Consider the following 12,437-nt stretch of genomic DNA (forward strand, 5'->3'; position numbering starts at 1 on the left):
CTTTGTCTTTTACTTTAACTGTTAAGGGAAACTATTGGGATTTGAGTAGAGGATTGTCATGGTAAGACAGGATCACTCTGACAGTGATGTAGAGAATATGCCAAAGGTGAGCAGGGGAGGATGCAAGGAATAGCTAGGAGCAGTTGTAGTACTAAATCTGGATGGAAGGTGATGTTGCCTGGGACCAGGGTGGTAGCTGACGGTGATGAAAAATGGTCAGGTTCTAGATATGTTTTGAAAGTGGAGCTAAAAGGATTTTCTGACAAATTGTACGTGGGGAATGAAGGAAGGTTGAGTATGACTTAAGATTTTTGGCCAGAGTAAGTGGAAGGAAACCATGCATTGTGGTGGGGAAGAGCCGAGGTGGAAGGCAGGCCAGAGTATCCGGACTTCTATTTGGACATGTTAAGCTTGAGATTTCTGTAAATATCCAAGTAGAGATTGTCAAGAAGACATAGATTAATGGAACTGGAGTTTAGGAGAGAAGTCCATGTTGGAGACATAAATTTTTTTTTTTTTTGAGACATAAATTTCAAAGTCCTCAGGGTATAGATGGCATTTAAAGCCATGAAGTGGGATGAGATCATCAAAGGAAGAAATGTATATAGAGAAGAAAAAGGTGTGGAGAAAGAGAGAAGACAGCCTGAAGGGGGTTCTAGATAGTGAATAAATGCTAGAGCCACGGACTACAGGCCTCAGGACAAAGGACTTCTGAAGTGGGGGAACCAAAGTAAGTGAACTGAGAGGACGAGTCATATAGAGTTACTCTAAGATTTGAAGTTGGAAAAATGAACCAGCAAAGGCAAGTGAGGAAGAGAAGAACCAACCAAGTGAGAGCAGTGTCCCAGAAGCAAATGAAAATAAGGTTTCCAAGCAGAGGGTCTCATCAGCTGATAATGCTGCTGGTTGTTTAAAAATGACCATTAGAGAGGGAGGTTATGTTCCTGTTCCCCCAACTCCTCCCCGAATGGGGGCTGTTACCAAATGCTGGGAAGAAAGATTTTGGAAAAGGTGGGAGCACCTTCAAGCAATGTCCTTGAGTGTGTGAGGGGTGGGGTGTAGTACACAGGTCGAAGGCCGGACACAGACAGCTTGTCCACCATCCAGCTCATCTGCCATAGTAGAAAGGAAGCAGCTATGGTGGACGTGGAGGCTAGTAGGTAGATAGATGTGGTGGGAGCCTGTGGATGGCTTTTATTTTCACAGTGAAATTGGAAGCAGTGCCATTAGCTGAGTTACTAATTGATAAAAGATTAGAAGTAAATACATCGACATTTTAAAAGTTGTGTCATGCTGGTGGGATTCTGCATGATTTTTATTTTTCTTTCGTTCCTTCCATGCTTTTGGATGGATATTCATCTTGTAATAAGAAGAAAATGATTCATAAAACAGACATATTCCATGCTATACTCAGTTCTCTCAGAGGCAGACTCCATGTCTGATTCATCTTTGTGCCCTGCTCCAAATAGATAATTTGGGTGAATGAATGAGTAAATATGGCTTTGGAGTCTTCTCTAGTACTGTGGTTTTAAAGGATTGTGAATTGGGAGCTCAAGATGACTCATTATTAAGTCTGATGATACCAGGTGATAGAGAGGGATGAATCATAAGAAATTCATATTGCTAGTATCATTTGGTACCACTATTTTGAAAATTATTTGGCATTTCCTTATGGATTTACCAGGCCTTCCCCTCTGCATACCCAATACGTTTATACCAGGAGGTTTTTCAAAAATGTTCACGGCACCACTGTTAGAGCAAACTCTGAGCACCACGAGTTCCATCAGCAGAAGAATTAGGGCTGTTGTGATACGGTCCTTATAGATTGCACACAACACTGAAGAGGACCGAACTACTGCTTCATGCAGTGCAAGGATGGCTCTTAGGTACTTACTGGGGGCATAAACAAGGACTTGAAGTTTATTAAGAGTGTTGTGCCATTTTTATAAAACTCAAAAGCAAGCTTTGTGTTTTCAAGTCGTGGTTGCATATAATGAAACTAAGGAGGCAGGGGAATCGTCTCCACAGGGCTTCTGGGCAAGAAGGCAGTTGGATGGGATGAAGAAGGAACAGATATTAGATTCAGGGCATTGATACTGTTCGCAAGTTGGAGGTAGGTTTATAGATATTTATTTTATTATGCTCTTATGCTTTATAATGGATGAATCAAATTATATTAAGCAAAATGTTTTGTATAGGAAATAACCATAGGGTAAACCCAAACCTATGAGGAGGAGAGAGATACATTCTGTTTCTGAGTGATCTTTAATTTACAGTTTGATCTGTAAATCTTTATATACTTAGCAACTGTTATTTGTAATTGTAATTATGCATATAATATAAACTTCAGTAGCTTAGTCTTTTTCCCCCCTTTTTTCCATTTCTTATTGGAAGGTTAATCTATTTTAAATGTATAAGTCTTTCATTCAAAGATTTTTTTGTGATGTGGTTAATATTTCTTCACTTTCAGAAAGTGGTTGAGACTATGTGGGAAAGGAAATCATATTATTTAAATAGAAACACTGTAATGAACCACTTAAACACACTGACTGTATGTCATTATAGGGTTACTGACTTGACAGAACTTCACAATCAGTACTAAAGGCTTGTGAATATTCATGAGAACCAAAAAATTTGCATATTCTCTATCCTTTTTATTTTCTAAAGGCAGAGTCATTCTTACTAGGGTAGATAGATTCAAATTTCATCTGAAAATAATACATATGATTTTGCAATATGTTATATTTTTCTTAATGTAGTTAAGTTATTACTATGCACTCATGTTCTATTAATGGAAAATACTTTGATTGGATTCTCATCTCGAGGAGGAGTTGTTTCAGAGCTGGTGTCCGCTATTATGTAAGAGGTGAGATTAATTTTGTCAGCACAATTTGGTACTGGGTTATATCTATCTCTAATTAATGTTTGGCTCATGGTAACATGAATGTAACCTTTTGTATTTTATTTGTTTCATCATTTGATAGCCTCGCTAAATATTTATCTCCTGCTTCATTATGATAATTAGGTAGGTCTTCTGTGCTTTACTCCAGCTACTGTAGTTACATTGCAGATGTTAATGAGACACTGTAGGCTGCTTCTTACTGCTTTAAGAGGAATTGATCATGATATTTGCTGGATGTCTGAAAGCGTAGCTGAACTCACTATAGTTTTCAATAACCTAAAACTCATATCAGAAAGTATTTTCTTTTATTGCTCTTGGTTTCTTTGCATGTATAAAGCTAGACATTTGACCTTATGCCTTCAACTTTGAAGATTTACATTTGAGCATTCTTTAGGCTTTGTGCTAGCAACACGCTAATTTGCTTAAACCAAGCTTTTAAAATCTGTATTAGAAGTTACTGTCATTATGAAAATGAGTTTCCTGAACTCTTTTTTTTTTAAGCCAGAGTATATCAGAATAAAATCCTATGGACCCTTAGGTAAATCATAGAAGTTTTGGGCCAGGAAGTTGTAAAAGTCATTTGGTTAATCTCCTTTAGTATAGGTGATATAGCAGAGGAAGAAAGACATTTAGGCCAGGTGAGTGACCTGGCCAAGATCACACAACCAGGATTAGAGTTAGCAATGCCCTTGTATCTGGATTTTCTTGGATGGAGTCATATTTTTTAATTAAAAGTTTTGAATTGGTAATGCAGTCACATAGATCAGGTATCAAAGGTATAAAAAGATATGCAGTTAAAAAATATTTCTCATTTCTGACTTTATCTGCTGCATCTTACCTCTCGACCAGCTGATCTGTTGTTAGTTTCTTACTTATCCTTCAGATAATTTTTATGCTATTCCAAGTATGTTCTCCTTCTTTTGCAGACAGTGGTTGTATACTGTGTACATTTTCTTGCACCTTGGGTTTTTTTAACTTAATATATATTAGAAATCCCTTCATAAAGATGTCTCGTACGCTCACTTGCTCTCACACACACACACAATCTCACTCTTATTCTCAATCTCACTTTTTAAAATAACTACATATTATTCCTTAATGGGAATTCTGGACAGAACCAAGTATAGCCCATGCTTCTGACAAGTAATTTTAGAACGTACTGAGAAGGCATTTTATTGCTGATTTGACTCATAATTTTTTTCCCTTCTGTTAATATGTTAACAGAAACACTGATATTATATGTTACACCTCAAAATGTTACATGTTTTAGAAGTATGTCAGATAGAAAGGATGTTAAGAAATATTTGGGATCATTAAAAATCTGTTTTTTTTTTTTTTTTTCTTTCCTAATAATTTGAGTCAGGGACTCACTTGAAAGTTGCCTTTGCTTAGCAAGCTTTTCTTAGTAAAGATAATGTAAACAAGATAGTAAGGTAATGCTTCAAACATTTGAAAGAACTAACCAAGTCAAGGCTAAATATTTAAGAGCAGTGCTTTTCAAATTAGTTTTTTTTGGGTGTATTCATGGAGTTGTAGAAATTGTAGGATCATATACAGTTTTTGTGCTTTCATTTTGATAATTAAAATTGTAAGCATCTGCTGGACCATTTGCATCATTATAACAAAATACTGTTAACTGATGGCCCACGTTTGCATTTAATATTGTGTTTAATGGTTTTAACCTCCAAAATTGGGATCTTTGGATATACTGTGAGAGGTTTTTGAGAACTTGTTTTTTCTTTAAAATATGTCCAAAATTTGAGAAACACTGTTTTAGAGGAATTGTGTATATATAAACAATTGATATATTAAACAGCAGCCAACATTATTTGTTTGTTAATAGGTCGTTAATACTCCCTTTAAGCCTGTTTAAATGAGTGAGCTTTGTTAGCTTTCTGATGGTGGACTATGCATTTGTTTGAAATTTAGTTTTATAAGTACTTTTCCACTAATTTGAACTGACTTAATTCTCTTCAAGTTAGAGTGAATTAGTGAGTTTCTGATGTTTTTCTTATGTAATAAATATAGTTAATTTTTTTCCAATTCAGGAATTGATTCTGAAGGCCATGCGGCTAACTTTGTAGAAACAGAACAAATTGTGCACTACAATGGGAGCAGAGCTTCATTTGTACAGGCAAGTTAACGGGTCTGTTAGGCAGCCAGCCAGTTGGTCTTTTCTACTTGGATTGTAATTTCCTGACATATTGTTGAAATTTCTCTCCTTTTTAAAGTAATATCATTGTCTACAATATGGAAAAAGTTCACCCAAAACAAGGATATTCCATTAACCTGGCACTCAGCTGCTGAGGTTTTCTGCCCTTGAATTAAATCCCTAAAGGAGAGGGTAGGGTAGGAGGTGCAAGGGTTACAGAAATGGAGCCATTGGTCTGCTTAACCCCTTAGACTTCTTCAGGACAATGATGACAGGACAAGCAGCTGGCTTATGCCTGACTTTATCTGCCTTGCATTCATTGTGACATAATATCTGAGTTGTGGATCACTTACTGCTCCAGAGTATTAATCGCTAAAAATATTTTTCAGTTCATAAACATATTCTTTTGAGAATGAATAAAGCAATTTCTAGTTTTATTATAATGCCAAATTATATACCAGACGTAACTTGGTAATTTTTACTTGTAGATAAAAATTGATTTATTTTAGAATTTAGGAGAAACACAACACAACTGTCTACTACACAAGTGCATGTATATAAAATCAGAAAAAGTCCTTTCCAAATGTATGCCCCAAAATATGAATTTTAGGAGCCGGTATGCATGGATTTCTTTCATAGTTAGTAGATCGCATTTTTATTTTTTCTTTTGCGGTCATTGATATTGTATATACCCCTGACAGTAAGCTGAGAAAAACAAGTTTGTGTGTATGTTTCTTTTTATATATCTTTTTTTTTCTTTTAGACTCGAGGATCAATACCACTGTACTGGTCTCAAAGACCAAATCTCAAGTACAAACCACTGCCACTGATCAACAAAGTAGCAAATCATGTGTGTATCTTCCATGCTTTTTTCATTGGCTATAAATAGAAGCTTAGTGGCATTATAGTTTGTGTATAGAGCATGTATTTATTTCTCATAAGTCAGACTTCAACATCTTTGAGGCCTTTCTCCTTGGTTCTGGCACTTAGTGAGCTTCTAAACCAAAGGACTGTGTATATGGCATGTTAGAAATGTGGAAAAACAAACTGAATGACTTGGTAAATTTTGATTTTAGAGATCTCAGTAAGATTTGCAGTCTTACACTGTTTAGAATATTTAGTGTATTCTATTTGACATGCTCAGAAATAAAATAGTAATATTGTAGCTCAGAGTAGAATGGCTTATAATTACTACTCACTACATAGTATTTAGAATATCTAGAAGACATAGTCCATCTTAATGTCATTCTCTTGAATATAGAGATAGGACATTTAAGGAGATACTTTTTAACATCTTATAAATATTCTTATAATGTAATCTGGTAAAGTATGTAACTCTTTTTTTTCCCCTCTCTAGATGGATGGTTTCCAAAGGCATTTTGATTCACAAATAATTATTTATGGAAAACAAGTCATAATCAATCTGGTATGTTTCTTACATTTTGGGGGGAATAAAACCTTAGCATCTTTTTTTTTTTTTAAACAAAGTTTCCATTTTAACATTTTTTTTTTTTTTTTAAATTAATTAATTTATTTATTTATTTTTGGCTGTGTTGGGTCTTCGTTTCTGTGCGAGGGCTTTCTCTAGTTGCGGCAAGCGGGGACCACTCTTCATTGCGGTGCACGGGCCTCTCACTATCGCGGCCTCTCCTGTTGCAAAGCACAGGCTCCAGACGCGCAGGCTCAGCAGTTGTGGCTCACGGGCCCAGTTGCTCCGCGGCATGTGGGATCCTCCCAGACCAGTGCTCGAACCCGTATCCCCTGCATTGGCAGGCAGATTCTCAACCACTGTGCCACCAGGGAAGCCCATTTTAACATTTTTAAGTGTGCAATTCAGTGGCATTAAATATTTTACAGTGTTGTGCAACCATCACCACTGACCATTTCCAGAACTTTTCACTATACCAGACAGAAACTCAGTATCCATTAAACAGTAACTTCCTATTATCCCTCTTACCTCAGCCCCTGGTAACTCTATTCTACTTTCTGTCTCTATAAATTTGTCTCTTCTAGGTATCCCATATAAATTGTATTGTGTAATATTTGTTCCTTTGTATCTTATTTCCCTAAGCAGAATGTTTTTGTTTATGTGGCTCCAAGTTACTTTGTAGTGTCCTTTCATTTTAACTTGAAGGACTCTCTGTAGCATTTCTGGTAGGGCAGGTCTAGGGATAATGAACTCCCTCAGCTTTTGTTTATCCAAGAATGTCTTAATTTCTGTCTCATTTTTGGAGGACAGTTTTGCCAGATATAGAATTCTTGGTTGACAGTTCTTTTCTTTCAGTACTTTAAATATATCATCCCATTGCCTTCTAGCCTCCAAGGTTTCTGAAGAGAAATTGGCATATAATTCTATTCAGAATCCCTTGTATGTGATGAGTCCTTTCTCTCTTGCTGCTTTCAAGATCCTCTCTTTGTCATTAAGTAGTTTGATTATAATGTGATTGGTGTGTTTCTTTGAGTTCATCATATCTGGGGATTGGGCACTTCTTGGATTTGAAGATCTGTATCGTTCATCAAATTTGGGAAGGTTTTTTGCCATTTTCTCTTTAAATAATCTCTCTGCCCCTTTCTCTCTCTCTTCTCTTTCTGGGACTCCCATAATGAATATGTTGTCTACTTGATGGTATCCCAGAAGTCCCCCAGGCTCCGTTCAATTTTCCGATTCTTTTTTCTTTCTGCTGCTTCAATTTGATTATTTCTTTTGTCCTATACAAGTTTGCTGATTCTTCTTTCTTCCTGCTCAAATGTGCTGTTGAACTCCTCTAGTGAATTTTTAATTTCCATTTTGTACTTCTGAGCTCCAGACTTACCATGTCATTCCTTTGAATACTTTGTTTCTTTGTTGATATTCTCATTTTTTTCATATACAGTTTTCCTGATTTCCTTTAGTTCTTTGTCCATGCTTTCTTTTAGCTCTGAGCATATTTAAGACAGTTGTTGTGAAAGCTTTTTGTTATTTATTTATTTATTTTTGGCTGCATTGGGACTTTGTTACTGGGCGCCGGCTTTCTTTAGTTGCGGCGAGCGGGAGCTGCTCTTCGTTGTGGTGCATGGGCTTCTCATTGTAGTGGCTTTTCTTGTTGTGGAGCATGGGCTCTAGGCGCGCGGGGTCAGTAGTTGTTACTCAAGGGCTCTAGAGCACAGGCTCTGTAGTTGTGGCGCACGGGCTTAGTTGCTCTGAGGGATGTGGGATCTTCCTGGACCAGGGCTCGAACCCGTGTCCCCTGCATTGGCAGTCTGATTCTTAACCACTGTGTCACCAGGGAAGTCCTATTTATTTATTTATTAATTTGGCCACGCCACACAGCTTTCAGGATCTTAGTTCCCCAACGAGGGATGGAACCCAGGCTGCGCCAAGTCCTAACCACTGGACCACCAGGGAATTCCCTGAAAGCTTTTTATAAATAAGGCTTCTGCAGGGATGGTTTCTATCAATTTATCCTTTCCCATTGAATAAGCCTTGTTTTCCTGTGTTTTTTTGTATGCCTTATGATTTTGTTGTTGTTCTTGAAAACTGGGCATTGGATGTTTATAATGTAGTAACTCTGGAAGTCAGATTCTTCTTTCCCAGGGGTTTGCTGTTGTTTTGTTTTGTTTGTGTTTTGATTATTGAATGCTGTAGTAATCTATTTGTTTTGAGACTTTTCCAAACTATTTTTTTTTACATTTTTTCTGCCTTTATTTATTTTATTTTTTTAATTTTTAAATGTATTTATTTATGGCTGTGTTGGGTCTTCATTTCTGTGCGAGGGCTTTGTCTAGTTGTGGCAAGTGGGGGCCACTCTTCATCGCGGTGCGCGGGCCTGTCACTGTCGCGGCCTCTCTTTTTGCAGAGCACAGGCTCCAAGATGCGCAGGCTCAGTAGTTGTGGCTCACGGGCCTAGTTGCTCCGTGGCACGTGGGATCTTCCCAGACCAGGGCTCGAACCTGTGTCTCCTGCATTAGCAGGCAGATTCTCAACCACTGCGCTACCAGGGAAGCCCCTCCAAACTATTTTTGTGAAGACTGTTCCTTGTTGTGTATGCTCACTGAAGTCTCCGTTCTTTTAGCTTGTGTTCAGCTAATGTTTTGACAGAAATTTCCTTGAATACAAGGAACTGAAATAGACAAAGGAAAAAACAAAAAAGAGAGAACAACCCCATCTCCTAATCTCTGCAGACTGCTTCTGTGTTGGAGCAGTCCTTCACTTATTTACTTAGGCTTGCTCTGAACTGTAGGGATTAGCCTGAGGTGAAAGCTTAAGGTCTTTTCAGGACTTTTCTGAGCATGCATCTTGCTTGGGTATGCATACGGCTGTCTAAAACCCTCCATATACGTGGCTGCTTTTGAGTATCCTAATTTCTCAAAGAGTGTCACCCCAGCTGCTTCTGCAGGCTTTAGATGGTCTATTTTATGTCTCCACCTGAAATATCTTGCCCTAGGCGTCTTGGTTTATAGTCCTCTTGTAGCTTATATGAGCAGTGTGCAAATAAGGTCTGGTCTGCTCTTCCGATTTGTGGAGGGGGGCTGAGAACTGTGTTGCCGCTGCTTAAGCTAAGATCGTCATTGCACTGGGGAAAGGATGAGATAAGGGCAAGAAAAATGCTACAGAATTGTCCTACAATTTTGAGGTTGGCTTTATCTTGATTGGACATTTGTTTGGTTGCTATAAACCTTTGATTGTTTTCTAGAGCTCCTACAAAGTTGGTTTGACAGCTTCTCTTTTTTCTGATGTTTTTGTGAGGGTATAAGAGCTTAAAGCTTCCTAGTCTGCCATTTTGCTGATGTCACTCTGTCCTTTTAATTAAACTTAAAAGAAAGCTATGGTGGGACTTCCCTGGTGGCACAGTGGTTAAGAATCTGCCTGCCAATGCAGGGGACACGGGTTTGAGCCCTGGTCCGGGAAGATCCCATATGCCGCGGAGCAACTAAGCCCACGCGCCACAACTACCGAGCCTGTGCTCTAGAGCCCGTAAGCCACAACTACTGAGCCCACATGCCACAGCTACTGAAGCCCGGGTGCTTAGAGCCCGTGCTCCACAACAAGAGAAGCCACCGCAACGAGAAGCCCGCGCACTGTAATGAAGAGTAAGTAGCCCCTGCTCGCTGCAGCTAGAGAAAGCCCGCGTGGAGCAATGAAGACCCAATGCAGCCATAAATAAATAAACAAACAAACAAATATTTAAAAAAAAAGAAAGCAAGCTGTGGTGTTTTTAATTTTTTACAGGTTAATCAGAAGGGCTCAGAGAAGCCACTTGAACAGGCGTTTGCAACAATGGTGTCTTCCTTGGCAAATGGAATGATCAGGTACCTCACTAGAAATCTGTTGTAGGTCTTTTCAGAGTAGATGTGCAGTGCATATATACGCAAGTACATAGATCTCTCTAGATGTATTTCAGTTTGTTGTTTTCAAAGCATGATTTTGTTAGCTTGAAATTTTCTCTGGCATAATTCATGTTGCAGAATAACTTCTTAACAGTTGAATTTTAATTTTAATTTTGTAAAAGTTTAGTCCTTGATTAAAATCCTCTCCTTGAGGCTTTGTGTCGCTCTGCCCATTGGGTCTTGAATTTCAGTTACTCATGATTGTTTGGTGTGGTCTGCCTGGTCCTGACCACCACACGAGCTGGAGCAATTTACTGTTGCATGGCGGCCTCGCCTGGAACAGCAGCTTGACCCTCCTGTAAGGCACCAGGCAACAGTTACAAATTCTGTGTAGCCTTGTCAAAAGAGGGGGGATCCTAAAACATAAACAGTTGCCCTGTGGAAATGTTCAGGGTAATGAGTCAGCCTGTTTGGAGCTTCTGCATCAGGAAACCGGGGTAGGAGGTGGGGGGTATACTGTGGTAGCAAGTGGTCACAGGCATTGGGGGAAGACTTTAAAAGAAATGGTACTCGGTTATTTGGGGAGAATTTTTTTTTAACCTACGGAAAATTTTAAACATACACAAAAATAGAAAGATATAATGAACCTTTGGGGAAGAATTTAAGTCTGTTGTCCAACTCAAAAACTCTAGCAAATTTATCAGACCCTTACTCCATGCCCATTTCTGCCTTCTCATAGTGGAACCTCCCCAAACACACTTGGATGAGTCAAAGAAGTGATTCCTATCCAGGATGTGCCTCAAAATCCTCAGAGGAATTACTCAGAATATACCTAAGACCTGAAAAATCAGAATCACTGGGTTTAGAGTCCAACATGTCTATTCTGGAAAAAGTTTATCTGCTGCCTCCTTTGTACACCCCTGGTTAAGCCCCTGTCTGTGCTTCAGAGGGTTTCTGTAGGTATACTCACCTCCAGAGTTGCCTCTAGTGTTTGTAGCAGCACCTGACTTTGAGAACTTGAGGCATAAGTCAGAGTCTAAAGTTATGCCCTTGGTGTTCCAGGGCACTTGGAGGATACATACTGCTAAGGAATAAACACCCTAAAGCTATTGTTACCAAAATATAATGATGTAAGACATTCTTAGAAGATACAAATGTAATTTTAGAAGGATACAAGCTTAAGAATCCAAATGCATTTATGTGCTAGTGAGCCACTTAAATTCTTCAGGCAAGTCTAGAGCTATGGTCAGAGCACTCCAAAAATAACTGTTACACCACCACTTCTAATGGAGCTGCCTTTGAAAATGCTTCCCCCCACTCCCAGTCTTCCCAAAGTCTGGCCTCACAGTTGGCTAACTTCTGTTTTTATACTAATTTCTAAGTACCCCGTTCTCCCCTGAGATAACCATGGAGGTGATAGAAGCCCCTCTCTTGATCTGCTGGAAGCCCACCCTACATTGATGTCCCTTCAGCCATTGGAGCCAAGGCTCCGTGAGAGCAGACACCTAATCTGAATTTTACTCTGTACATGAGAGTGTAATGTTCTTCTAGTCCTCCTCCTTTATGACTTGACTTGATCCCTGAATAGGAAGTTGGGTAGAAGGGGAATGTGTGAGAATCTTTATGTACCCTGGTGCCCAGGTTCTCTTCATTCTTTCTTCCTCTCTTGACTTTCGGGAGTTGGTTAATGATTTTTCCCCCTCTCAAGGGGCAACTTTTTCCAGCTCATAGTAGGACACCTTCCCTGTTAGATGTGTTCTAACTTTGAGATTTATACCTCTTAAATATTAGATAGCTGAAAACAGCCCATTACAGATTGATGGACAAGAAAATTCTCTCTACCACATGTATGTGTGATGTATGGATAGTAATAATGAATATTTTGGTAGAATGAACAGTAACTAACCAGAGTGGGGACCATCCTGCTTCTGTTCTTCTCACAGCCCCTAATACACAACAGACAGTCCAGTCCTCCTTGGACTGAACCGAATTTGACCATTTTGAACATCTTAATTGATCTGAAAATCAAAAAGAGACCCTATTCTTTGTACATGGGAGTAGAGAATAAATATACAG

General features: G+C 38.8%; 2 protein-coding genes across 2 annotated transcripts in view; one reads left to right on the forward strand and one right to left on the reverse strand.

Moving 5' to 3' along the window:
* The window catches only part of SLC6A20 (solute carrier family 6 member 20), a 152,627-nt gene that overhangs the window by 76,408 nt on the left and 63,782 nt on the right, over nucleotides 1–12,437 (reverse strand). The window lies entirely within an intron of this gene.
* The window catches only part of SACM1L (SAC1 like phosphatidylinositide phosphatase), a 60,440-nt gene that overhangs the window by 35,823 nt on the left and 12,180 nt on the right, over nucleotides 1–12,437 (forward strand). The window contains exons 8-12 of the mRNA XM_082413882.1: nucleotides 2,765–2,866; nucleotides 4,951–5,036; nucleotides 5,818–5,904; nucleotides 6,412–6,480; nucleotides 10,264–10,343. Of these exons, the coding sequence (XP_082270008.1) occupies nucleotides 2,765–2,866; nucleotides 4,951–5,036; nucleotides 5,818–5,904; nucleotides 6,412–6,480; nucleotides 10,264–10,343 (424 nt within the window). The remainder of the gene's footprint in view (nucleotides 1–2,764; nucleotides 2,867–4,950; nucleotides 5,037–5,817; nucleotides 5,905–6,411; nucleotides 6,481–10,263; nucleotides 10,344–12,437) is intronic.

The sequence above is a fragment of the Balaenoptera physalus genome (genome assembly GCF_965194825.1).
Source record: "Balaenoptera physalus genome assembly, chromosome: 11".
NCBI classification, from domain to species: Eukaryota; Metazoa; Chordata; class Mammalia; order Artiodactyla; family Balaenopteridae; genus Balaenoptera; species Balaenoptera physalus.